The sequence below is a fragment of the Cynara cardunculus genome, unplaced genomic scaffold (assembly GCF_001531365.2).
Source record: "Cynara cardunculus var. scolymus isolate 2C unplaced genomic scaffold, CcrdV1 Un_Scaffold_2731, whole genome shotgun sequence".
Lineage (NCBI taxonomy): Eukaryota > Viridiplantae > Streptophyta > Magnoliopsida > Asterales > Asteraceae > Cynara > Cynara cardunculus.
In genome coordinates this window covers 33,355-60,570 of record NW_020201198.1, presented here as the reverse complement: position 1 = coordinate 60,570, position 27,216 = coordinate 33,355, and the positions used below count along the sequence as shown (strand labels likewise).

Genomic DNA, 27,216 nt, shown 5'->3' with positions numbered 1-27,216 from the left:
CAATTTTTTTAGCCCAATTTTTTTGTTTTCCTTAGCCCATATTTGTGACCATATTTTGTTTTTGTTATTTTTCTATTTTTCAATTTTTTTAAATTTTAATCTTTTTTTGAGGATCACATTTTATTTTATTTTACTTGGTTTTTCACGCAATTTTTTTCCTGATTTTATTTGAATTTCACTAATTTGAACTGTTTTGAGAATTTTTTTTTGAACTGATTTGTGTCGCGTAAACTGTTTTTAATCAGTTTTAATTGTTTTTGACTGTTTTTACTGATTTTTTTACAATTTTCGCTGATTTTTTGTTTTCTGAACAGTGTTTGAGCTTATTGTTTAATTTTGATTTCTTTGACTGATTTCACTGCATTAGATTCTTTGATCAATCTGAAATGGCAGCTTATCTAAAGAAGAAGAATAGAGAATTGAGAGTTAAAGTTTCTGAGTTGGAAAAGAGCACACAGGACTACAAAGATAAATATATCAACATGTTTTATGAAAATCATGCTAACGAGGAATTTATTAAAGATTTAAAAATGGGAACATAAAGAAAGAAGTGAACGTATTGAAAATGATTTTATGTATATGATTGAAAAGCTTGAGAAAACTCTGAGTTCTATGAGAAAAGAGTTGACGAATTGAAAACTTAGAGTAAATCAAATAAAGATCTGTTTAATAAACTTCAAGAGGTTAAAAGTGCACTACGGACTGAGAGAAACTCTCCAAGGAATAATATTGAGACTGAGGATTTCACTGATAAACTTCATAAGTCTGAGAGTGATCTGAGTGAGTTAAGGAAATTACTGGACTTAGAGAAAGGAAAAGTATTGGAAACTAAAAAGAGTTTCAATTTTGAAAAAACAGAATTTGAGAAAGAGAAGAAGAGATTTATTGAAGTAGAGAAAAGGTTTGGTACTGAACGTGCATCTTATGAAAATAAGATCAACTCTCTAGAGTTGAACGCGAAAATGCTATTAAATCAGATCTCTGATTTTGAGCAACTGATTATCTTGGAAAGAGCCAAGATAGATAAAGAGAAGAATGTCTGAGCCAGAATCAGAAACTGTTTGACAGCATTGCTCAAAAGCAGAAGGCTTTAGACGAAGAGAAGAAGCTATTTGCGCTTGAAAAGAGAAATACTTCAAAGAAATATGCAGCTATAGCTAAAGAGCTTGCTGAAAAGAAAAAATGCTCGACATTGCTTCTGAGAATGAAAAAACCAAATCAGATGAAGAGAGAAGAGAGTTTGATAATCAGAAGAAGAAATTTGAGAAGCTGAATAAGGAGTTAGAAGGTAAACTTCTGGATACTTCAAAGAAATTGTCTGATCTGAAGACATAACTTGAAACTGAACTGAAAATGAAAACTGAACTCAAAGAGAAGTATGATTTAGTTGATGATGAACGAGACCATATTTTAAAGAAAGTTAAAGACTTTTCTTGTGCTCAAAGCTCAACTGGTTCTCCTTCACAGTGTAAAACCAGCTTATATGATTGTTCTAAGTCTAACAGTTATTCTAGCAGCCCTAAATCTACTGTTTCTAAGAACTATTCTTGTTCTTCAAGTCAGTACTATCAAGGGTACGTCATTGGATCACCCAATTATCATTCTTCAAAAGTTAAAAGCATTTGGGTTAATAAATCTGAATCTGTTGTTACTAACAATAATCTTCCTTGTTTTGTGAGATCTACTACTGACTTGATTAATCTTAGCAAGAGAAGAATCATGTGCTCCACATGCAAGACAACCAATTTTGTCAACATGAAAAGTTACAACAGCTGGACTGGAGACAACAGATTTCAGAAGAGGTGGAAAAGTAATAACAGGTATGATAATCATAACTAGTATGGATCTTATTACGTACATAATTATCCTGTTAAAACTGCAAAAAAGAAAACATCGAATAAGAATAGATGGTTTGGAAGTTACAACATCCCACAACCTGATACTAACAAAGAAGGACCTAAGTTCGTTTGGGTACTAAAATCTGTTTGATCTTATTTTGCAGGTGTGTCATTACTGCGCTGATCGGAGATTCATATATATGATGCACAAATTCAGGGGGAGGTTGTAATTTGTCTAAACTGAGGCTTCTGAATAAATCAGTTCAGAACCCGTACTTAAATGAATTTTGGCTTCTGAACACAACAGTTCAAGACACGTGCTAAAAATGTTTCCATTTTTTTTTAATTTTTGAGTTGAACTGAAACATTACTTAAATCTACTTTCTAGGGGGAGTCTCTAGAAGTTTTTGAATAAATATTTTCAGAAAATAAATATTCTTTTAAGGAAACGAGTACATTTTCGAAGCAGGTATTTCCTGGGATTTTACATGTGTAATTTCTTATCGAACATAAGTCCAATACCTGTTTCAGCTATTCTTCAAATTGTTATTATCACGTCTCTTAAAACGAAAATCATTTTCGGTGATAATACGTTCGTTTGTAATCAAAGATTATTTTTTCTGATTTTTTTTACCTTGATTGATACACATTTGTTAATTCTTTGAATATCAGAATCTGTAAACTTGTTCTTAAAGATCTTCATTTGTTTCTCTCACATTCTGAATAATCTGATTTCATATATCACTCCTTGTTTAATTATGCTTCAAAGTTACATCTTGATCAAATTTTATATGATCATTGTGCTTTATTTGCAACAATATTTTTGATCAACTGTTGTGATCAACTGATCATACTGCTAAATTTAGGAGGGACTGAGTGCTTTAAAGAAATACCTCCATGGAATATCAGAACCGACAAACCTACCTAAGAGGACAACCATATCTGAGTGAGCTTAAACTCAATTAGGGTTTGTATGCAAAGCTTAAAATGAAAAGGAGAGGGGTAGTTGTTGTGAGACGATGATAGTTGTGTCAGGATTAAAAGATTACAAGAATCCTGTTCCAAACTTCTAAATTCCGGGCATACCACATAATCTATTAGTTCTCAATTCTTTCGAGACTAATATTGAAAAAGGCAAAGCCTAGGCCAATTCTTGTCACAACCCCACCAGCTACTCATTTATCTCTTAACAGATAAGTATTTCAATAACACTTGGGGCACACAGCTTACCATCTATCAGTTTCTCATTTGGAGAAATTTGATATTGAAACAGAAGGATATATGTCCCCCCTTCATGTCTTTTTGATCACGAATTGAGTCTGATAAATTTGTAAATTTGATATTGAAACAGAAGGATATATGTCCCCCCTTCATGTCTTTTTGATCACGAATTGAGTCTGATAAATTTGTNGAGTCTGATAAATTTGTAAATTTGATATTGAAACAGAAGGATATATGTCCCCCCTTCATGTCTTTTTGATCACGAATTGAGTCTGATAAATTTGTGTAGTCCACACGGTTTATCATTTTGAGCCTAAACAGAAGCATATGTTGCTTTATCTTTCTACACTACACAGATTTTGCAAATTTTTATGTTATTCTGCCGAAACATTCATAGATATACTTTTATAAGATATCGATGATTGAATAGAAGACCTGGTGAGATGAACCTCATAAAGTATCATATATATATACAGTACATTCGTTGTACTGAGTATATTTGTTATGCTCACAGGCCAATCTTTTTATAAGATTGATAACAATTTCTTAAGTTGAAATTGTTTGTTACCTTCTCATTCCCTTAATCTGAAAAGATTATACAAGTGGATTTGAAAAAATCTACTTACAATTTTATGATTTGACGGCTTTCGCTGAAGATTTCATTCATTCTAGTGTGTGATGCTAATGATTCTCATTTCATCATAAGGAGGAGTATGAAATAATGAATGAAATGTTCAATTCCGAACGATATAAGGGGAGTATGTTATAAAGATCAAGGGGGGGGGGGGGGCGTAACACCAAAGGTCGGCAAAAGACTCAAATGAGTGTGACTAGAGATTATTACTAAAGACTATTCTTGTGCTACATTGTCTGAGAGTTTTTGAATGTGAAGTTCATCCTTACAAAAGTTTACTGATAAGAGATTTCTCATCAAAGAGAAAGTTTGTGAATTTTTGTCTGAAGAAATTCATTTTTGGGGAGAATGTCTATAATTCGTTATCTGAAAAAATTCTTTGAAGATCACATCTTGTAGATCGTTTATGAAAATCTTTGTTGATACTGTTCTACATTGTCAAATGAGAAGATCGTTCTTGTTCTACATTCGAGGGGGAGAATGTTAGAAGATTTTCTCAACAAAAGATTATCTGAAGATTTCAAAGTAAAGATTGTTTTTTAAAGAAGTCATAAGGAGCTTAAAGTGACAAAGTTCAAACGAGATTCAAAGTGCACAAATTCTTTCAAGCCTGAATAAAAAGGGGAAGAGTTAGGACTAAATTTCAGTGTAAATTGTATTCGTCTTGTAAGTTACTATTGACTATAATTAAATAGACATCGTGTTTGACTTATGGTAGTTTGACTTTGACTAGAGGGTTATTGTTTGACCCTATATAAAGGTTTTGTCTTTAGTGAATTAGGTAGGAGATTCATTGTAAACATTACGTAAAGTTTGAGAGTAATATAGTGCATTGACTGAATTGACTTTTTCTCTCAACTCTCCTTCTATATGTTCTTGAATGATTTATGAAGATTGTCATTGATGTTTGAAGATTTATAAAGATTGATCATATTTAGGGACTTTCAACAGCCTTCAGCTAATCTGACAGGTTATTGCTGACACCCTTTAGCTTATGTTTTCAGCTTATCGTGACAGTTTTCAGCTATCACTGAAGAGGCAGCTTTCAGCTTATCGCTGACAGCTTATCATGACAGCTTTCAGCTATCACTTGCTGATGTTGTCAAGGAGTTCTGAAAGACGAATTTTGTTGGTTAACATGTCGGCTATAAAAGGTTTTTTTTTAATCAAAAATATGTCTATATTTGTTTAAAATAACACATTCGTATTCAAACTGAAAGGAAAAGCGTTTTCCATTTGGCTTGGTCTTTCTATGACAATCATGTGTTTATTTGTGGTAATCGTCAATCGGTATTCTCGCTTACATTTATAAAAAAATTATACTCCGCCGCATTGTGCGGGTGCACAACTAGTATGTGCGTGCGTGCATATATATATATATATATATATATATATATATATATATATATAAGTTTAACCATTTGACGGTTTTAACCCTTTAAGTTAGATTTTCAACTTTATGTCGATATAGGTATAAACTCAACTTTTGATACAAACTAGTCCAAGATACAAGTTGGTTAAACATAAGATACAAATATATTATGCATAACCACAAGGGTGATGCTTGATTGGTTTGAGTTGGCTCCAAATGTCAAAAGTAGTAGGAAGTCATTATCTAATAAAATAAAGTAAAAACACATAAATCTCAAACTTGAAAGACATTTGCTACTTTTAAGTTTTAACACCAAATATAATATAAATAAATAGTGTTATATCCAATTTGGTGTTTTTACTCTTCATTATACTATTTTAGTGTAACAAGAATAATGATGAGAAAACTAGATCCAAGTAAATTTGGTGTCTCATTGATGATGCTATACGAGAGTTAAATCGCTAACATTATTCCTCGGTAAATAAACCATATAAAACCAAGAAGCCTTTTTGTGCATTGGAATCACTCCTCTTTATAGGATATCAAGGTGGTTATATTAACATAAAGCTTAGGCTAAAATATAAGAAGGAATTAGCACATAAAACAAGCCAAACCAACACTGACATTAATCTTCAATTTTCATCAAAGCCTTTTATACTCTTTACTAACATGAACATGATCCCTTCTGTTGTGATCTCTTTAATCTTCATCATCTGGATCTATCACCATTCTCAGCTTTCGCCTCGAACCACTTGCTTTTTGGGATGCATTGTTACCAAAATCCGCTACTTCATCAGCCAAGTCATCAGTAACTTGGTAATCCTGCATAGTATCAGGATTTTCAGACATCATGGCGTCTTCTTGTTCTCCGGTTCCAGCTTTATTAACTTTGGCTTCTACTTCACCATTGGGATTAAGCAAATCAGCTTGGCTTCCTGCAGTTCTTGTCTGTGACGATGTATTACTTCTGTTTATGGAAAGAAAAAAATGTTAGTATGAGCATAAAGTTATACCAACTTAGGAAAAAAAATCGACAGTGTAAAACTTTGTGGAAGGATTGATTGTTGAAGATAACCAAACAAAAGGCAAACAATAACACACACGGAACAAATATATTTGTGTCGTTTATGTTGTATACGGCCATATTCACGTGCAAGGGCAGACGATAATTCTTTACATAGAACAGAGTAAAGAAAAGAGGATATGCAAGAAAAACTTGTGTGTTCAACCCTGAGCCAGATGGAGTGTTTCTAAACTCCAATAAATATGTAACCCTACTATAAGCATCTAAACCGCAGTTATAGACAGAAAAGAATAATTTTGAAACCCTAGCTAACCTGAAAATCATAATAGACCTTATGACAGAAGCTTCACTCCCAAACTAATGGGAGAGGCTTTGATGGAAGACTCTAAAGCAAGAAAATCAAATAAATTTTCAATATTTGAAAGCAGGGAAAAACACTCATGGCATGTAAAATGAAGTTGTGGAATCCAGTATCTGGTGCATTGCAAGTGTGTACTTATGTATCTAAGGGGACATTTACCAAATGCTTACTCGGGTAAACGCTTATCAAGTCATATTCCCTTATCGGATGGATATGACAAGGACCAAGAATCTTACCTGGTAAAAGCGAAGGCAAGGACCGAGTCTTACCCGATAACTGATGGCAACGACTCTTACCACGGTTAGCGCTTACCAGGTAAATTGTTACATATAATGTTGTTTTGGTAGACTAAAATCTTACCTGGTAAGTAAGCGATAGAGTTGAATTTAACCGTTAAGCGTTTAGCGGGTAAGTGTTTAGGTAAAGGGCCCCTAAGTATGTGTGTGTATGAGTGAGAGAGAGAGAGAGAGAGAGAGAGAGGAGAGACGGATGTTACCTAAACGCTGAGCTTAGTAAGATGTCATCAAAATCATCTAATAGTTTGTCATTATTCTGGTCTGGCGTTTCCTCAGTTGGGACCAAATTCTGCTTCTTTTTGCTCCTAACATCAAAAAAGCAAATTAGCTCCAAATATAGAAGTAAACGTTAGAATGCTATAATACATATGCATCTTCAAACTCAACTGATATCAGTTAACCAAATTGATCAAACGTGTAATGATCTTTACATAAGATTTAGAAAAACATTGATACAACCTCATCTATATTGGAAAATGAGACAAAAGCAAGAAACATATAAATATAATGCTGGGCATAAGGAGTGCCTTTCTTATCAAAGAAAGCACGTCATCAAATGTAGAATACAAGCATGAAGAGTGACTACAGTTATCAAGCAGTGCAATTAAATGATAAATATATGTGATTTTAGGAGTCCTGTAACAAGTCTAAGTAAATGGTTACTGGAGAGAGAAGTTCGACCACGTTTGATAGGAATCTCAACCCTTTACAAAACAAGGAAAATCATAATAATCCGAGCATTTTCCAAATATGGTACCTTTTCTTTAGTGATAATAGTGTTTCACCATCTGACTCCGCTGTATCTTCTGTAGGGAAATCATTACCATCTTCATCCTTCAAATACACATTATCACCTGACTTCGGTTTACGTAGACGCAAGCCAAGTTGCCTGAGCTTGCGAGAAATTTGTGCTGCTGTAAATGTGCCATGACCATCTAGTGCACTTGCAATCATGTGGCTGCACTTCTTGTGATCTTTAAACCTTGATAGAATAAAAGAATTTCAGAATGGAAATTTATAACCAACAAACTCAATCTCTTCCTTTTTCTAATTATCGACATGTTCTTAAATATACAAAAATTCAGGAACTCACTGCTCAAATAAAGTTTTAATCTTCATCTCTTTCTCTTCACTAAATGCACCTACTCTTTTTCTGATGAACCTGAGAGCGAAGACCCAGAGTTAGCATCAGTAACTGGAGTTGAAGTAGTAAAAAGACCAACATGTCACATCTATCTCAGCTCAAGCCGATCACAAATACAGCACGCTACAGCATAAGGTACTTACGGAGGTTGTTCCAGTGCTGCCTCCGTGTCTTTTACATGAATATTAGAGACATCCATACCAGCCATTCTCCTCTTTGATGGAAATTTAAATCCCATCTGTTTAAGCTTTTTGGAAATCTGAGCTGGTGAAACTTCCAAATTAAGTTCTGCTACTATACGATGACTGAGATCTGGACAATCTTTATATCTATAATGGCCATTTCATTTGGCAAGGTAACAATTCAGCAAGTGCACTTTATTAGAATTCATATATTTTTTTGGCAAGTCATAGAAAAAGTAAATGTTGCAGCACTTACTTTTCGTAAAGGTCCTTCAGCTTTTCTTCCATTGCATCATCAACAACAAGTGGCTTCAACCTTTTACGTACCCTTTCGTGCTTGTGCTGAATAGGATATTTACTGCAAGAACGAAGAAATAACAAAGAGTCGGGAAAGCAAGACCAATACGAGCATACTTAAACAGAAGGCCAAATGGTAGGGAAAGTAATACTTGTTGAATTCTTCCACTGTGTTGGTTCCTTCATTGATGCTTTCTATCTCTCCTTCAACATCTAAATTTCTTCTTTTCAATGTCTTCTGAATCCCGACATCATCAGGATTTTCCTCACTAAGCAATAGAACAAATGTACAATCTCAGGTAATAGGATGTTCATCAATATTGGTAAATATAAGAACAGAGAACATACTACTGCCTTTCATCTCAAACAACAATTATAAAACTGGAAATGAAGTCTTTCTGAAGAACCAAGTGTCCCCAGGAACTACCATGATAAGTGAAAGAATAACAATAAATTGGTCAAAGTACCAGGAATTATCCTTACCTCTGGTCATCATCTCTCCAATCTGGTACCACAACATCAGCTTCATCATCGCCAAGTGCATCACCGATGCTTTTTCGAACCCATCCATTTCTACCAAATGTACCAACTTCACCAAGATTTCCATGTTGGGCATCATCTCCCTGCTTTCTATGCTTGTCTCTCATTTTTCCAAGATCTTGTAGCATTGATTCACAATTAATATAATGACATTCTTTACGTGTCTTCCAGAAGAGAACTTCTACAAAAAGAAGGGGATAACTCTTTATTTTCCTCAGCATTCTCCTAACCAAACTCGTAAGAAATAAGACAATATTCTCGTATTCTTTGCATGGGGTTGACTTCTGCTCTTCCAGGATAGCATGAAATATGTTCAGAAGTGATAACTGCAAAAATCATCCACATGTGAAATTACATAACATAGATTATAATCCTCACTAGTTTTTAACACCAGTTCAAACTTGTACCTGGTATAGCATTGGAGAAAGCTCCATATCTTCACAAATTCTTCTTAGTGCGCATATAATGTAATGATTTGTTCTGATAGAATTGCTTTTGTAAAACTTCAGCAGCCAACACAAATTTTGGATTATGGTGTTGTTTGCAAGGGAAGAGACCAATGAAGATACCTTAAAGTCAACTTCATTTTTTGCATCTAGCTGTTCATCAGCAGAAGAAACATCCGAGGCATAATCATCATTACTGTTTCCACACTTGCTGTTTTCCATCTGTTGCACATTGCATTCGGGTTCGGTACCTTGAGTTTCCAGCTTAGTTACATCAGGCTGATCGGACTCTCCATGAACGATGTCTTCATCTCCATTCTCATCGACATTTGAACCTCGTGACATTTCCTTCACTAACATGCTCACACTTCCAGTTTGTTCACCCCCAGAAACGAAATGCCCCTGTGGAACAGTATCTTGGTCTGCATCATGAGCATCCTTATTTGCTGTTGAGGCTTTCTTCTTTCTTTTCTTCCTTGCCTTCTTGGCAACCTATAAAAAATGCAACAATTAGGATCTGATAAGTGCAACAGCAATGCGCATTTCAGCACCCATTTAGGATTTTATTTCTCTTATTTTTTTTCCCAAACTGAAGTGTGAGTCTTTTTATTCTTATTTTACTTTTTATCGACTCAAGAGCTAAGTTATATAATTCGGTCATATTTGTGTGGAAAAAGATAAAGAAAAGTAATCTTCTGACTTGCTGTAGCAAGCTGTCACAACATCTGGAACTAGCTCGGTTGATGATTTAGTTAAGTTACAAGTAGTTAGTTGAAGACTTCTTCAACTTTTTGAAACAAAGAATCACAAGCATGCAGAAGAGTTGGCTCGATATGCAAGAGGGGATGGTCTCATATTACTTTAGTTTATTTAAATGTAGTTGACTCTTTCTAGGTTAGACGTGATGGATGTTGTGTTTTTGTCATCGTGTTCTAGCTTTTGGGCAATCTCTCCTATTATATAAGAGATGTGCCATTTAGTTTCTAAGCAAAAAGCTCTTGGAACTTTGCTCCTTCAGTATTTGTATTATGTTTGAAGTAAATTATCAATTGAGAAGCTTTTAGTTAACTGTTGTGCTACAGCAAGTTCTTCAATTTTCATAGCAAGTTCATTTTCAGCAATTTTCAATTTTTATGTTATGAGGTAGCAAGGTTCTGTTGCACTTTTGTGCTGAAACTCCAACCTGATATGCACCCATGTGTTTTTTTACTTGTCATTACATTTTATTGGTTATTAACTTACTCAGAACCGATTTCATGGAATTTGCCATCTGAGATCTTACTTCATGTTTTACTTGCTAGAAATCCTCACTTTTCTGTCCTTGTAGATCAATATATGGTATTCTTAACATTATTACTTGTTTTAAGATGATATTGAGAGAACACGTATACATGCATGGATTCTCAATAGTTGTAGCCTTTTGAGGTTGCATAAATCTGACAAGTTTTTAGCGCCATTGCCGAGGACAGCCAAAACTAAGAATTTTTCAGTCATTTTAAAGAGTTGTCTAGAAACGCAAGTTGAAGAATTTTATCATTAGTCAGTAGGTGAGAAATATGCCTAGTGGAACCATTCTTAGTGACACTAGAACACTCGAAGAGAGTGAGAAAGAACATGTGATGGTAGTGATTGTAATAGATGAGGACCAGATAGAAAAACTCCCGTCGATGACCCTAAAATTTTTTTATGAAAAATAAACTGAAAAAAATGTTGTAGCAACATTTTCTGACGTTGTACCAACATTGCCAGATGTTGTTAGTATGCCAACCCAACCAAAAGAAAAGAGAGATAAAAAAAAGATCCGACTTTCCATTGTTATTCTCGATGAAGTAAAAAAGAAATCATTTGTGCAGAGTAATGCTACAACAGGTCTACCATACTTTGATACCATTGATGCGGCACCAACAGAAGCAAGTAAACCAAAACCACCACCACTCACTCATCCTCTAGTCAAAACCCTCAAATTATAGGTGTTAGTCCTATTTCAAATGTTAATCCTATGTACTCCACCTTCAAAGGCTAAAAAAATAAGAAAAAGATGAGTTACCATTCAAAGAGTTACTCGATGTGCATGACCAAGCAGTCACCTTCAATGGACTTCATGCAATGAGATACCTTAATGAGAGTGATAACTATTCCCCCATTTGTGCCTTTGAATCCAAGTGTCATTAAGAAGAAATGAAACAATATAGAGAGAAGCGTGGAATCATAAGTGGAAAAGAAACATCAAGTCAACCAATTAGCGTATTGCAGCAATCACTACTCATATCGAGTAGGGAAGGTCCATTTTTGTTAACTAAAGTTCCATCTTATTTTACTTTCTTTCTTTATTTTATCTTTCAACCAAGTCCGAGAATTTTTCATACTTTTTGTGTCTTGGTGATCACATGTCCTCACAAATCCTTGAAAAGGTGGTGTTCTCATTTGAAGCTCCACTTATATATGTATATATATATAGGCAAGTTCGGTTGAGAACCGCATTTCCATTGCTAATCAAGGAACCACCGAGAACACGCCACGTATCCGGGACATTCATCATGAATGTTGAAAAAAATTCACGTCCATTATTCATGACGAATATGGAGACCTGGCGCACTCTCGGTAGTTCTATGGTTTGTAATGGAAATGTGGTTCTCAATTGAACGTTCCTATATATATATATATATATATATTGTCTAGATAACAAAGAATTTTAGTAGGAAGCCATACCAGGTCATTATCAAGATGGGTCCCGACTCTTATTACCCTACCCAAAAAAGATCCACGTGAAATTCCAACCGATCCAAAAGGCTGTTGTATATAAAATTTCTCCCCAAAAATGCCATCATGAAAAGCAGTCTTGAAGTCCAACCACACTAGCAATAAAGCATGGTCTCATTGTGTCTCAACCTAGAAAAGACGTGTCCAACAAGTGTCAAATCTAAGCACTAATTAATCTAGATGTGCTCTGTTAGGCACATGCGGTCAATCGGTGGTGGCGCAAATCAAGTCTCATTATGTTTCATTAAGAACAAAAAATGTATTTGGGTAGGCACTAGACACGTCAAGATCCATTTGTTAGTTGCAACAAGACCACTCCCCTTCACACTTTGCGTCATTGTTCAAGATAATGAGCTAAAACAAATGGAGAGCTACAAAATTTATGGTAGAGACAATGCAAGGTAATAGATGTCGTCAATGCTTACAAAAGTCTAAAAAATTTACTCCAAATTGGCACAAGGTCCAAAGAAATAGATCAAAGAGAGTAAATAATGGGGTAAACCAAGTACTCCAAAAACAGAACTAGATAAACTAGCATTTTTTAAACTCATCAAATGATCCCAAATTTTTGGACTTGTGCAATAGGACCTTGACTTTGTGAAAAGGCGAAACTTTAAAACTTCAAACCAATCCCCAAATTAATCATTTAAATTAAGTGTTCCCAAGAACTTACAAAAGCATTCACTGAACTATTTGGAAAAGCAAATTCATCCTTGGATTAACCGGTTAAAATGTTCCTTAAATATGCATTCATCTTGACACAGCCTTTTGATGGTAATTATGTAAATGATATTTCTTAGGTTTGATTTGATTTGTTGTATATGGTAGGTTTCCTTGGTATGCTTTTGTATGCCATATATTTGTTGTGAATACAATGGAGATTGCCTCTTACATGGTATCAGAGCACCACACTCCTACCTTTGACAATCGTCATTTTTCTCCCTTGCGACCCCTATTACCCAACGAACTCCCCGCAGTGCCATTCTTCCCCATGCAACCCTTGCTCCCCGACTGAACCTCCCCTATCTACATTGCTCTTTCCTCATCGACCCTTTATTTTGTCCCCTGATTTACACGATTGCTTTAAGCGCATTATTGACCCTGGTACAATTGTTGTTATAACTTGTGCAATAGTTGTTGTACCTTGTGCAGTGGTTGTTAAACCTTGCTCTCTCCTATGCTCTTAAGCGTCATCAACAATGACTAACCAAGCACAAAAAGACAACATACCCCCACCATCCTCTTTTCTTCACCATGCCCAAACGGTCAACATTCAGAACTTGATTCCTCTCAGTCTTGATCCCAAGCAAGTTCAATACCATTCCTCAGTGGAACTCTTTCAGCTCTTCCAAGACCATCCCTCTCACTCATGCTCTTATCACCCTTAACCTCACAGTACAGCCATTTAGGAGCATTGGAAAACACAATGTTATAAGCAGAATGCAGTCCCTTAAGATGCTTTATGGACATTTACAAGACTTTCCCGAAACCCCAATTCTCACCCGTTCACAATCAAGCTGAGCATTCTGATGGATATTCTGTCGAGTTGACTGCATCCTTACGAGCACACCCTTCCTTTAACACCGAAGTAAATCATCATCATTCATCACCGATTTTGAAACATAATCACTTTATGCTTATCTTTGGCCTCTAGCATAGCCTTTCTCACATATGAGGAAGTAGATTGCCCAAACACCTTGCACAACACAAAGAGGAAGTTCCCAACAATATTGCACACAAACCAAAAGCTTCAAAGCATCTCCAACAACTATGCTAAAGTAGAGATTTTGGAGATCTAAGAGTTTTTTTGCACCAACAGCTATGCTAAAGTGTTCTCTATAATAGAAAAAAGAAGAGAACGTAGAGATCTCCAAATTTGGAGAAATTTCTAAAAGTTAATATTGAGAGAGATATATTATTTTTAATTGTTTCTACCAATGAGGTTGAATGTGTTATAATTTTTGTAAAGTTCTTTTAAAATGTAATGAGATGATATAGTATAGAATATTTAAATAATATAATTAACGTTGAATCTCTTAGGCGGTGTTTGCTTAGAGAATTAAACAGTAACCATCCAAAATGAAAATAAAAGAACTTGTTTGGTATTATATAATATAATGGGCTCATTCCCCAAGAAGCCCAAATTTTCATTCCAGATTAAACTTTGGGGAATGAAAATTCATTCCCATTTTCATTCCCTGGCATGAACTAAACAACCCCTAAATTAGAGTAACCGTATGAATTCGATGTAACTTTTTTAGAAAATTTGACTTTTGATACACTATTTTAAGATAAACTATAGAGTATCTGTTGGAGATGCTCTTAGCCATCCCCTCACCCTCTAGAACAAGAACATTTAGATTATGCTTAAGCTCCCCATTGGCTTGCACATCCGCCGGTACTTTCAGCAACCGATCGTTTCCCTCTCTATATCTTAACTGCCATCAACCTTCTCTCTCCACCCTTGGATACATATTAGGATGAGATGCACCGGGTCAATCCCCGTATCAAGCGCGATTCATGGGTGGGTTTGAGATTAAAGGTGATCAAGGGTCCAAATCTCTTCTTACGTTTCTCACCTTAACTCTCCTTCACCACGATCTTTCGCCTATATGTGTGTATATATATATATATATATTTTTTTTTTTTCTGGTTTTGGTGTATTTTGCTAACTCATACTAGTACATATATGGAAGTATGTTTGTTTGCTAGGTGTTATGCATCTATTGTTTGGTTTTTTGGGGCTTACGCTTCAACCGCTTCGAGGTTAACGCCTCATGTGCCTAATAAGAAAACGCTTTGAGGCTTGTTTCCATTCTTTAAAACCTTGATGGCTACTAACGGAACATTTGAGGAATTTTACCCACGGAACACAAGAACTAAAATCCTTCTTGACAGAACACGTATTTGGTTCCCAAACTTCAAAAAAGATGGGGATACCAAAGAAAAGACAAGGTCCTTTATGAAGGACTTCAGTCATACCTTTGCATGATGAGATCCAGAAAAAGTAGAATCCTAGATTGTTCGTCATAGAGCCAGCCAACGCATACCCCTTCTATGAACAGACAGCTTCCATTTTAAAGCCAAAAAGTGTAACCTATCCCCCCCCCCAAAAAAAAAATAAGCTGATAAAGTAGAAGAAACGTCTTTATTGGCTTGTTTAATCACACCTAGCTGGAATTGAGATATCCATCAATCCTAGGTGGTGGGCAAGCTTGCGTCATGAGCATCATTATTCTACACCACTTCAGCATATTGCCCGATTCTATGACACAATTACATTTGATTCAACACCATTTCACCATGCATCATCAAAATCATGCATGCACTATACGAAAAGAAAGCCAAGTCAACAGAAGCAACTCTTTTAAATAGTCTCCAAAAAACCCAACAAACGACAAAACCTTCAAACTCTGATTCTACGACCATTAGAAAACGCCCAATACGACAAAGAACTAAGAAGAAGCATCTTGAAGCAACTCTTCAATGAACCATATTCCTAATTATAACAATCCCGTAGGCCATAACCAATGTTCTTTCAAGAACTAAGTGACTTGTATGCAAGCATGATTTTGATTATGCAATCCATGAAAATAAATCATTTTTCATGTTGAAATGATGTTCTATCTTGTAATCAAATTAAGATACGTTTCATGAATAATGTAACATATACTCAAATGAAAGCATGATTCATAAATTTTCTAAAACTCGTCATGACCCTACCACTCTCAAAAAGATGTATCAAAAGATGATCATCATGATATCAAAAGATGCTAGATTCTTGACCATTTAATCCATGACAATCCTAAGTATGAGACATACTTTCATGTTTGTAAAGTAAATGCATTGCATGTATCACATTATAACAAAAACAAGTAATCACCTTGTAGTTATTGTGTAGAAAAAATTTTGTTTCTACAAAGTTCCCATTGCTCCTTTACTTCCTCTTGTTTTCTCCACTCTTCACGTGGTGTGTTTTCTTTCCTAAAAGCTTCTTGTTGGACTCTTTGAAAGAGCAAAAGAGAGAGAAATGAACTAAAGATTCTTATTTATATTAAGGTAAAGAGGTGGGCAATCAGTGCCCCGCTCTAGCGTGGATCTCCCCACAGTAACCCTTTCACTATCGTAAGACACCTAATCCCCACCATCAACTTAAGACATATAAATGTTATAACTATACAGGCATCTATTTGATCCATTACCAGACAAGTAACCATTTTGTTTTAAATTTATTATTTTCTAATACAAAATATCGGTTATATACAAACATACACGGCTGTATCATTTTTATCTATATTTTGACATACATATACTAAATAAATGTAGTTTTGGTTCCAGACCAACGTCATTTAGTTTTAGATAATTTCTAACTTTGTAAACATTCAAAGATTCTAAGCTCCATACTCCTTTTTTATTTGACTTCATATCCGCTATAACAATGGTCAAACTAAACAATTGATTAACCTTGGTTCACTTTCTTGTTATCAAGTTCTTTCAGATACACTCCACATGCAACTCCTATCTGTGAAATGATTATTCTCTTCATGGTTGGTAACGCTTGTATGTACTTGACAAAAATCTCATAGAACATGTAACTGATAATTGAATTTTAACACCTAAAATCCTATATGGGGAAGACATAACTTCATCTTTACTTTATAATAGTCAGAGTAGAATGTACAAGCATGTCATGGTGGACCCATGTCCACCTATGATTGTAAAAATAAAAGCCACCAGAACATAACTTACCCTCAGTGAACCACGTGCTTGAAGGTTTTCCATCAGCCGTATGACTATATGAATTGTCTCGACCAGATCAGCAAGATCACTGATAAAAGAACAAAAGATGAAACAAAAATATTGAAGTGAACAAAAAGCAGCAATATATTTCTAGAAAAATATGATACTGTTTTATTTGCAGAAGTTATCATTTTGAGTAACAAATGTTAAGCTTATCAAGACCCCCTCACTTAAGACACATGTATTCATTCTTCATCAATTATACATGCTTGATTATGTTTTCTGGAATTGACTTATGATAAAGAAACTGCAATATGAATACTATAGAAAAAGGTGAAAGAAGTACTTGATTGGGCCTTTACCATTGATTAACGTATTTTGACCACTGTAACAGCCAAAATTACTTATTTGGACATTGTACCTGCTGTTTCAACCCCTTGTACACCAATCTACTTTCCAACCAAAAAGCTGAATTGACCAGTTGCCCTTAAAAAGTTAACTATGTCAACTCGGTGAGCTTTATGGGAATAACATGCAAATTGAGTGACTACATTTTTAACAGATGGTAGCACCAATGAGCAAAAAGTTATTGCAACACGAGATAAAATAGTCAAACAAATAGCTTTAGTTGTAGAATGACCAAGAAATATTTTACTCAAACAATACAATGCAAGTCATTACAGAACTATAATTCTATCATGAAGAAAGAGATGAACCTTTTTGGTTGTCTGTGCGCATTAAATGACTTGATCAGATTGAACAGGAAATAGGTCATCCCTAGATCTGTCTGATCATAAAATAACTTGTAAAGAAGAACACGGGCAGTTTGAGGCTCCTTGGAATCTTCAGTTGACATTTTAAGAACCAAATCTAACATGTGTATCTGCAAAAACATAAATATCATACACTTAAAACTGAAACTGTTCAGCAACTTCAGTTAAAGTTTGAAAATTCAACAACAAACATAAAACATCTAATTGTATGATAAATATAAAAAGAAACCTTGGTCTATCCCAAGCAAATTACTTCTTTTCTATTTGAATATATGCTAAGAGCTGCGATGCCTGCCAGATGTATGCAGGAATCCAGCACAAGCCGGCTCCCGATAAAACAATCTTTAGGCTGTTTTAGTCTGCAAAATCTCATGATTGACACAAACAAATCCTGTAGGTATTGTATCTTCTCTTTTGCTTTCTATACCTAAGGGTGCATCTCATGTATATCATTTTGGCTACTCCTTCCATTAATATTCATCACATAATGACCCTAATTATGTATATGATATTAGAGCACTTTTAAGACGCAATAAGATAAGAAGAATAACATTCTAATGGCTACTAACCACATTTCTCTAGAATGCAATGCTTGTTTGAGTGACTGTCAAACAATTAAGCTTCCCAACAAGTAGAGTGCTTCTTTAAAAACACTTTCCATCTTTATTCAAAAGTTTCTATTTTCAATTACACACAAATCAACAAAATTCACTATAGTAATCCCTGCTTAGATCTGTAACCTGAAACCCTATCAAGAAAGCCATAGAGAAATGACTTCTGATACGAAGTATAGCAATATAGATCCAGAAGGCCATATTCACAAAAAATAAAAAGTCTATCCATTAACCATCCTATGGGTCTGGGAGCAGCTTTCAGCTACAAAGAGTCATCTTGATGAAGCTTCATTAAATGCATCCATTTGCAACCCATGGAGCACTTTCAAATAAGCAAGCTTACAAAAACCAGATTGTGCGCTCTTGAGGGGTAATCATTTCCTGCTGCATGGCTATATAACACAAATTCTTAAGAGTGAATACTTGTCAACAACATAAATAGATGCAACTCATGGGAGTGGCAAACATATGCCACAAAAAATTTGGACCCGTTGTCTAGTACAAATATGATTAACCTCGTATACATAGCTGTCAAAAAATCATACAACAAAATTCAGATTTTACGATGAAGCAACAAATTGTATCATGCGGTTCTACTATATTACACCTAGATTTCCTACCTTACTGATGTTTTTAGATTTGTGTGTTTTATTAATCCAAAACTTATTTTGAAGCCACATAAATGGAAATGTTTTTTGCTCGAGTCTCTTGAAGTCATAATCAACATTTAATGGTACAAGACCACATTCTCATGATCAATAACAGTTAATGCTCAAGAGAAGTAGGGTAAGGAAGTGGACAAGTTCTAAAGTATCCAAGGAAACCGATTATCTAAGAGAGAGAGAAGTCTACACCAAAGGGACTATCATGAGATGCAAGATTGATTCATTGGAATGATGATTCGAGAAAAATAGTTTCATGGGTAAAAGCAACTAGACAACTATGTTAGCTTGTATATGCAACATAAGTAATAGAAGACAGATATATTGGTGAAAGAAATACGTATCTAATTCTGATGAAGCTATGATAACCTATTAAAACACAAGAAAAAGTTGCATATGCTGTAAGTGCATTTAGCAGGTTAAATTTTTTATCCCTACACTTTCTAACAGATTTAGAGTTTTAAATTATTATCATGGACTGAAATTATATAAAATATATACACCTGGCTAAGCCTCATAATAAGGAAACTACCCTATGAAATCCCTGATTGTATGATCTTACGGGATTATATACAATTTCCTGATAAATTAGCTTCCTAATTAAATACAAAATCATTTACATTTTCCCATACTTTCTTTGTAGCTTTCAAACTTTACAGATGCTATTGGGAGAGGCATTCAAATAGATCATATATACTATGAAGTAGAAGACTTCTCACAAGACAGACCTGGCAGGATAAGAATTCAATTAGATGTTGACACAGTAGGGCACCCAATTGCCGAAAGGTCTACGATTAGTTATTGTGTTTCATGGAAGATTAAGAAACGGATAATCAAAGTCTGCTATATAAAACAGTAATTCGCTGCTTTCTGTTTCCTTTCACAGTGAGTCATCTTTGCCTAGTAGTATCAGGAATATAAAACATTACAAAAAGGGAATAAGTCTGAGATAGCCTAAGAAGAAAAAGCAAACCCTTAAAGACTATTTCCTAGAACGTGTGTAGTGACTACTGACCTGCATCCTCAAAAAAAATACAAGCATTATCATCCTGAAGACACTCTAGTATATAGCATCTCAACACCATGCAAGTGTCCAAACTTTGCAAATATAATTTTGGAAGTAAAACTAAAATACTACCTCCATCTCATGAAAAATTCAACAATATACGATACAAGGATCAATAAAGTAGTCGACTATTTATACATGTCCAATGCCTATCTATCTTGTATTCAAACAAAGAAAAATATAATAGATCAAAACGAATAACATTACAACAACTACTTTTATAATGAGTACATGCAGCTCTAGCTTCAACAAGTTTATTTCCCAAAAATCTGAACTATTTTACAACAATGTGAAATATTGAAACTCTAGAGGGGACATACCACGAAAAGATGATGACTTCTCGTGAGACAGAAAAATCAATATTTAACTATGGCCTTTTGTGGTGTACGTAGACCTATTATATGCTTGCAACAATAAAATGGGTTATGAGAGATACCGGAGAAGATGTTACTAATAGATTAAAAATAATCATGATGCACATATCAGATCTTTTACAATGGAACTGGGTCTTTCCCCTTCCAAACTAACCTACACCGAATGCAAAATAGATGGCATATGCTCACTGGCTTGCCTATAGTCTATTAATACTTTCCATATAGCATATACAAGATACATACAAAGGGTTGCAATTTTAGATCCCATGGCATAATTCACATGTTTAAGTATGTTTAGCATAAATACTAGTTTAGCATAGTGGGTGATAAAGTCAATGCTATTCAAATTTCCATGAATAAATGTGCAAAAAGTTTGGTATGGTATATGTACATGCATATAGCTCTATCTACAGATATGGCTTTTGATAAGTAGATGAGGTAGATGATCCCAATACCTTGTTGCATAACCATATCAGATGTAGCTGAGGATGAGACATTCTAGAAAACACATAATCACATATTTTTCAAAGCGCATGATTACATCGTTGAATGAGTGTCACATTTCATTAGTTTAACTTGATTTCGATGCTTTTATTTGGTGCCATGTAAAAGGATTAAAAAGGATCACACATCAGTGACTTCTTCAAGTGTTATCTCACCATTATTTTCATGAGGGATCCTGCTGCAGAAAGAAATTTGTAGTTGTTCGTTTCCTTCAAACCTTCAAATGCAGTACGCCACTTTGATATGACAAGTAGGAACATTGACTCGTTCATTGTTTCAGAAATTGACCCACATATGTTGCCTTTAAAAAAAGTACTATCAGCATCATGATCTCCAAAAGACTCAGATATACTGACCTCAGCATCAGGCTGTTGAAGCATCAAAAGCCTATTAGGGCAATACTTTATAGTGGCACAGGGAAAGCCATTTACAGATGCAACCATAAAGCAGAAACAGCAGAAACCATATTCCTTCAGGGTCACATCAATAAGAACTACAGAAACCAAATGTTTATGCACAATAAAACTTATTTCAGTCGTTTCAATTCACATTTCTTGCAAGTAAGAGACACAAACGTTACCTTTAGAATTCCAAGTTCCTTTCTTTCAAGATCGGGTTGGTGTTACGTTTACTACATAGAAAGAATATTGTTTGATGCTAGAAAAAGTGATTGAACAGGACGGCCACCTCAATCTACCAGCAACTGGAATTCACTTAGTTTACACATGCCTTATTAACAGTCTTTCAGTTCTTTTCAGACAGAAGATTTAGTTGTGGAAAGAAAAATGGACCAGAGTAGAAAAAACACAATAAAAAGAATCCTAAAGGCATAAAAGAGAAAACTTTGAAGTTGGAAGTAACATCCACCCTGCAAAATAGAGTTCTGAACCCCGTCTGGGTACATTAAGGTAATTGTTCCAAATGAATCTATCAGACTGCAATAATTCTCTACAGTTTCTACTTCCCTTGTAAAGCAGATATAAGAAACCAAGGACTCAAGTATCTCCTTACCATCAAGTCAATCTATAGTTGGGTCCCTTGAGATTTAGCATCATATAAGAAATAATTCAACATCAGAGATGCCAAACTCCATGCTAATACTAATCAGGTCTTTTACAAGATTGATTGCTTTTAGTCTCCCTATCGGTCGACGGTAGCCCCTCTTCGTCTAAAAGAGGGGTATTAAGATACCTGAATATCATGCATACCTAAATTCAATGAAACTCATTTCCTCCATTCACATATACTTGTTCTCAATAACAATAACCTTATTATTAATTTCAGGATTGTCATGACACTGGCATATCATCTTAGTAACATCCTAGATCAAAGTATGCTACAACAAATACCAAGTACATATATGGATTAACAAGTCAAAGTAATGACATAACCAAAACTATCAAAACAGCTTGGTCGTTATTAAACCATACTATTCAGTGTGCAAACAATCGACACATCACACTTGAAGTTCAACAATTCTCATATGAATTGACTCTATCATGAAGGAGGGCAACAATTCAAGCAAAACACTGTGACACCTATTAACATAGAAAGTAATGAATCCTGACTTGAAATCTGATAAACCTCCTATTCGTTTCACTTACAGAAGGAGGGGTTAGTTGTTAAAGGGTCTTAGCTGTTATTGTGAATAAATGAAGGGTATTTTTGGTACTCTTGGGTAGAATAAGGCGGCAAGTTTCCTTTAAGTGGAGCTGAGTTGTTAGTGGTTGAGATATTTTGTTTTTTGTATTTTTCAAAGTGAGTGTAAACTCTTTGGGAGAGAACCAGACCTCTCGAAAGTCTGAAATATTCCATTTTCTGTTTTGATTGCAATAAACAACCGACAATTGTTATCAGTTTACATGAAATTGGTATCAGAGCGGTAAGATCCAGCCATGGCAACAAGGAGTGCGGCAACAAGAATTGAAGATTTAGAAAGCAGCGTCGGTTCAATCGAGAAAAGTTTGGAACGAATTGTATAGCAGATTGAGAAATTAAGCAGCGATATGGCTAGTAAATTGAATTCAACAGGTTCGTCGGATGGAGAAGACGTGGATGATTCAGGAAGATCGAAGAGGAGGAACGATGAAAAACAGGAATCGAGTCGATTCCTAGCTGTGAAAGGCCGGAAGCTTGAAATTCCAGCGTTTGACGAAAGCGATCCAGATGGTTGGGTTCTTAGAGCAGAACGGTATTTTTCTTTGAATCGATTATCACCATAAGAAAAAATTGATGTTTCTTTCATAGCATTTGAAGGATCAGCTTTGAAATGGTTTCAATGGGAGAATAGACGTCATCCAATTTTACGTTGGGAGGATCTGCGTAGATTGATTTTGCGTCAATTCCGATCAATGGCGGCAGGAACTTTATGCGAACAGTTTCTGGCCGTTAAACAAGAAGGTACGGTGGAGGAATTTAAGATGAAATTCGTGGAGTTGGCTGCACCAGTAGAAGGAATTCCAGAGGAAGTGTTTATGAGTCAAATCATAAACGGTTTGGAAAATTCAATTAAGCAGAGGTACGTCTTTTAAGTCCAGTAACGTTGGAGGAAGCGATGGAGTTAGCAATAAAAATTGAAGTGAAGAATGCTGTGATTGCAAAAGAAAGGTCGATGTCTGGATCGAAGAAATCGTTTGCTATGTTTGCTGGTAATAGGAGTATCCATGGTAGTACTAATTCAGGGAATAATTCTAATACGGTGGTTAAATCGACGAACAAAACGGGATCTAAATACAGAAGATTGTCCGATCAGGAGGTACAACAGATGCGAGCCTTGGGTCTCTGTTATCGTTGCGATGAGAAATATTCACCGGGCCATAAGTATAAGAAGAAAGAATTGAATGTTTTGCTGGTTCAGGAGGAAGATGTAATAGAGTCGGGTGACAATAGTAATGAAAGTACAGCTTTAAACGCAGCTGATGTGGTCGATGTGGGTCAAGACGTGGAGGTTCATCTTAACTCGGTGGTCGGATTAACGAATCCTAAAACCATGAAGATAGAAGGATTCATTGAAAACCAAAAGGATGTAATTCTCATCGATAGCGGTGCGACGCACAATTTCATTTCAAATGAGATTGTTAAAAAATTGAATCTCAAGGTCGATAAGACGAAGGAGTATACGATAACGATGGGGACGGGGAATAAGGTGAGGGGAGATGGAATTTGTAGACATGTTATTTTGACAGTGCAAAGTTTAGACGTTGTCGAGGATTTTTTGCCCATTCAATTGGGTAATAGCGATGTGATTTTGGGCATACAATGGTTGGAAACTCTGGGATCGACCTATAGCAACTGTAAGCAGCAGATTATGAAGTTCATGGTCGGAGGAAAGTCGGTGGCATTGAATGATGATCCAGCATTGGGTAGATCTTTAGTTTAGTTTCATTGAAGGCTATGGAAAAACTAATCCAACAGGAAGGTCAAGCTGTGTTAGTGGAGTTTGGGGCTTGTATGTTGACAAATGAAGTGACTCAAGAAGTTTTACCAACGGTACAAACTGTTTTGAAAGAATTTGATTATGTGTTTAATATGCCACCGGGGTTACCACCAATAAGAGGTAAGGAGCATGGGATTATTTTGAAAGAGGGTACAGATGCAGTTAATGTAAGGCCCTATCGTTATCCTCATTATCAGAAGGACGAGATCGAAAAATTGGTAAAGGAGATGTTAGAAGCAGAAATTATAAGACCGGGCAGCAGCCCGTTTTCATGTCCGGTATTGTTAGTAAAGAAAAAAGATGGCAGTTGGAGATTTTGCATCGATTATAGGGCTTTAAACAAGGCAACGGTTGTAGACAAATTTCCTATACCGGTCATAGACGAGTTGCATGGTGCTCAAGTGTTTTCTACGCTTGACCTAAAGTCAGGTTATCATCAGATACGTATGAAGGATGAAGACATTCAAAAAACGGCGTTTCGAACGCACCAAGGTTACTACGAGTTCAAGGTAATGCCTTTGGTTTAGTAAATGCACCATCTACATTTCAAGGGCTGATGAATGAAGTTTTCAAGGATTGTTTGCGGAAGTTTGTGTTAGTTTTTTTTTTATGACATATTGGTTTACAGCCGATCAATGGAGGAACATCTTGACCATTTGAGATAAGTGTTTGAATTGTTGTCTCATTATAAATTGTATGCCAACAAGAAAAAATGTGAATTCGGTCGGGAGCGTTTGGGGTATTTAGGCCACATCATTTCCAGTAAAGGAGTAGAGGTTGATGATTCTAAAATCAAAGGCAATACTAGATTGGAAAGTGCCCAGTACAGTGTCGGAATTAAGAGGTTTTCTGGGATTGTCGGGATATTACAGAAAGTTCGTTAGAGGATACAGAGTCATAGCTAGTCCTCTAACGGATTTGCTAAAAAAAATCAATTTGGTTGGAACGAGGAGGCACAAGTGGCTTTTGAAAAATTAAAGGAGAGTTTGTCCTCATCTCCGGTGCTTAAACTTCCTGATTTCTCGTCAGATTTTGTGGTAGAGACGGACGCTTCGGGATTTGGTTTAGGGGTTGTTTTGATGCAGAACGAACAAAAGGTGGCTTATTTTAGTCAGGTGTTGGGAACGAGAGCTCGGCTGAAATCAACGTATGAGAAGGAACTTATGGCCATTGTTCTAGCAGTTAAAAAATGGAGACCTTATTTGTTGGGACGACACTTTACAGTTCGCAACGTCCAACAGAGTCTGAAATACCTGTTGGAACAGCGTGTGGTGAAACAGGAATATCATAAATGGATGAGCAAGCTGATGGGATATAATCTCTCGATTGTGTATAAACAAGGGAGTGCAAATAAGGTTGCCGATGCACTCTCCCGTAAGGAAGAAAGCTTGGAATGTTCGAATTTAAGTGTACCCTCATGGAAACAGTGGAAAAATCTTAAAAAAGAGTTGGAGAAAGACGAGTTCTTGATGAAAATAAAAGAAGACTTATTGGAAGATGCAGGAGCATATAAAGGGTTTGAGTTGCAGCAAGATCTGTTATTTTTTTAAGGCAGATTGGTGATTTCGAGGAAATCAGAAATTATCTCCTTATTATTCGAAGAATTCCATGCGTCTCCCATTGGTGGTCATAATGGAGAAGAAAGAACATACCAAAGAATGGCGGCGGAATTATTCTGGGTAGGCATGAGAAAGGATGCGTCAAATATGGTGAAAGAATGTGAAACGTGCCAAAGAAACAAAGTGTTAAGTGGGTCTCCGTCGGGTCTGCTACAACCATTATCACTTCCAAGTATGGTATGGAACGATATATCCATGGATTTCATTGAGGGATTGCCTAATTCGGGAGGAATGAACTCTATTATGGTGGTGGTTGATAGGTTCAGCAAGTATGCACACTTTGTGGGACTGAAGCATCCATTTACAGCTCAATCTGTAGCAGAGGTTTTTGTCAAAGAAATTGTACGCTTGCATGGCATACCAAGTTCTATAATTTCTGATCGTGATAAAGTGTTTCAAAGTATATTTTGGAAAGAGTTATTCAAGCTGCAAGGAACAACTTTGAAGTTCAACACGGCCTACCACCTGTAGACGGATGGACAAACAGAAGTTGTCAACAGGGGGCTAGAACAATACTTAAGATGTTGGATTTCAGATCGACCACGTCAGTGGAGTAGATGGTTACCGTGGGCTGAATTGTCGTACAATACAGCTTTCCATACAGCCCTTAAAAATGTTCTCCTTTCAAGGTGTTATATGGCCGAGATCCACCCCCTTTGTTAAGATATAAGAATTCCTCTTCCATAGTCCAACCAGTCGATATCGAATTGATGAATCGGGATGAAATATGGGATGAAGTGAGAATGCATCTCTTGAAAGCCCAATGCAGAATGAAGCAACGTGCCGATTTAAAAAGAACAGAGCTGGATTTGGTTTTGGGTGAGTGGGTGTTCTTGAAATTGAGACCGTACCGACAGAAATCTTTAATTAAAGGGAACAGCCCAAAATTGTTAGCACGGTTCTATGGTCCTTATAAAGTGTTGAAGAAGATTGGTAAAGTCGCTTATCGTTTGGATTTACCAAAGGAGGCGAAGATGCATCCTGTTTTCCATGTATCTCAACTTCGAAAAGCTGTGGGAAATTGTGCATCTTCGAAAGACATTCCAGCTCAATTGACTGAAGAATTGGTATTACAAGTGGAACCTAAATCTTTGTTAGATACAAGAGCAATTGTGCAAGGTGATCCAAGAAGCTTAGAAGTTTTGGTTAAATGGAAAGGGTTGCCAGATTTTGAAGCTACATGGAAAAAATTTAGAAGCCTTGATTCAGCAGTATCCCAATAGTCACCTTGAGGACAAGGTGAAAGCTTTGGAGGGAGGTATTGATAAACCTCCTATTCGTTTCACTTACAGAAGGAGGGGTTAGTTGTTAAA

The 27,216-nt window shown here is 35.8% G+C and overlaps 1 protein-coding gene across 3 annotated transcripts in view; it reads right to left on the bottom strand.

Moving 5' to 3' along the window:
• Positions 1-5,577: 5,577 nt before the first annotated feature.
• The window catches only part of LOC112503239 (protein timeless homolog), a 25,532-nt gene continuing 3,893 nt past the window's right edge, over positions 5,578-27,216 (bottom strand). For 2 of the 3 annotated variants that reach the window (XM_025107298.1, XM_025107299.1), the window contains 12 exons: positions 21,004-21,216; positions 17,572-17,738; positions 16,865-16,943; positions 9,317-9,847; positions 8,853-9,235; positions 8,522-8,638; positions 8,329-8,430; positions 8,034-8,219; positions 7,840-7,908; positions 7,504-7,728; positions 6,947-7,051; positions 5,578-6,032 (listed from right to left, as the gene is read on the bottom strand). In XM_025107298.1, coding sequence (XP_024963066.1) covers positions 5,765-6,032; positions 6,947-7,051; positions 7,504-7,728; positions 7,840-7,908; positions 8,034-8,219; positions 8,329-8,430; positions 8,522-8,638; positions 8,853-9,235; positions 9,317-9,847; positions 16,865-16,943; positions 17,572-17,738; positions 21,004-21,216 — 2,445 coding nt within the window. In that variant the 3' untranslated portion in view covers positions 5,578-5,764. The remainder of the gene's footprint in view (positions 6,033-6,946; positions 7,052-7,503; positions 7,729-7,839; positions 7,909-8,033; positions 8,220-8,328; positions 8,431-8,521; positions 8,639-8,852; positions 9,236-9,316; positions 9,848-16,864; positions 16,944-17,571; positions 17,739-21,003; positions 21,217-27,216) is intronic. The other variant, XM_025107300.1, reaches the window with a different exon arrangement.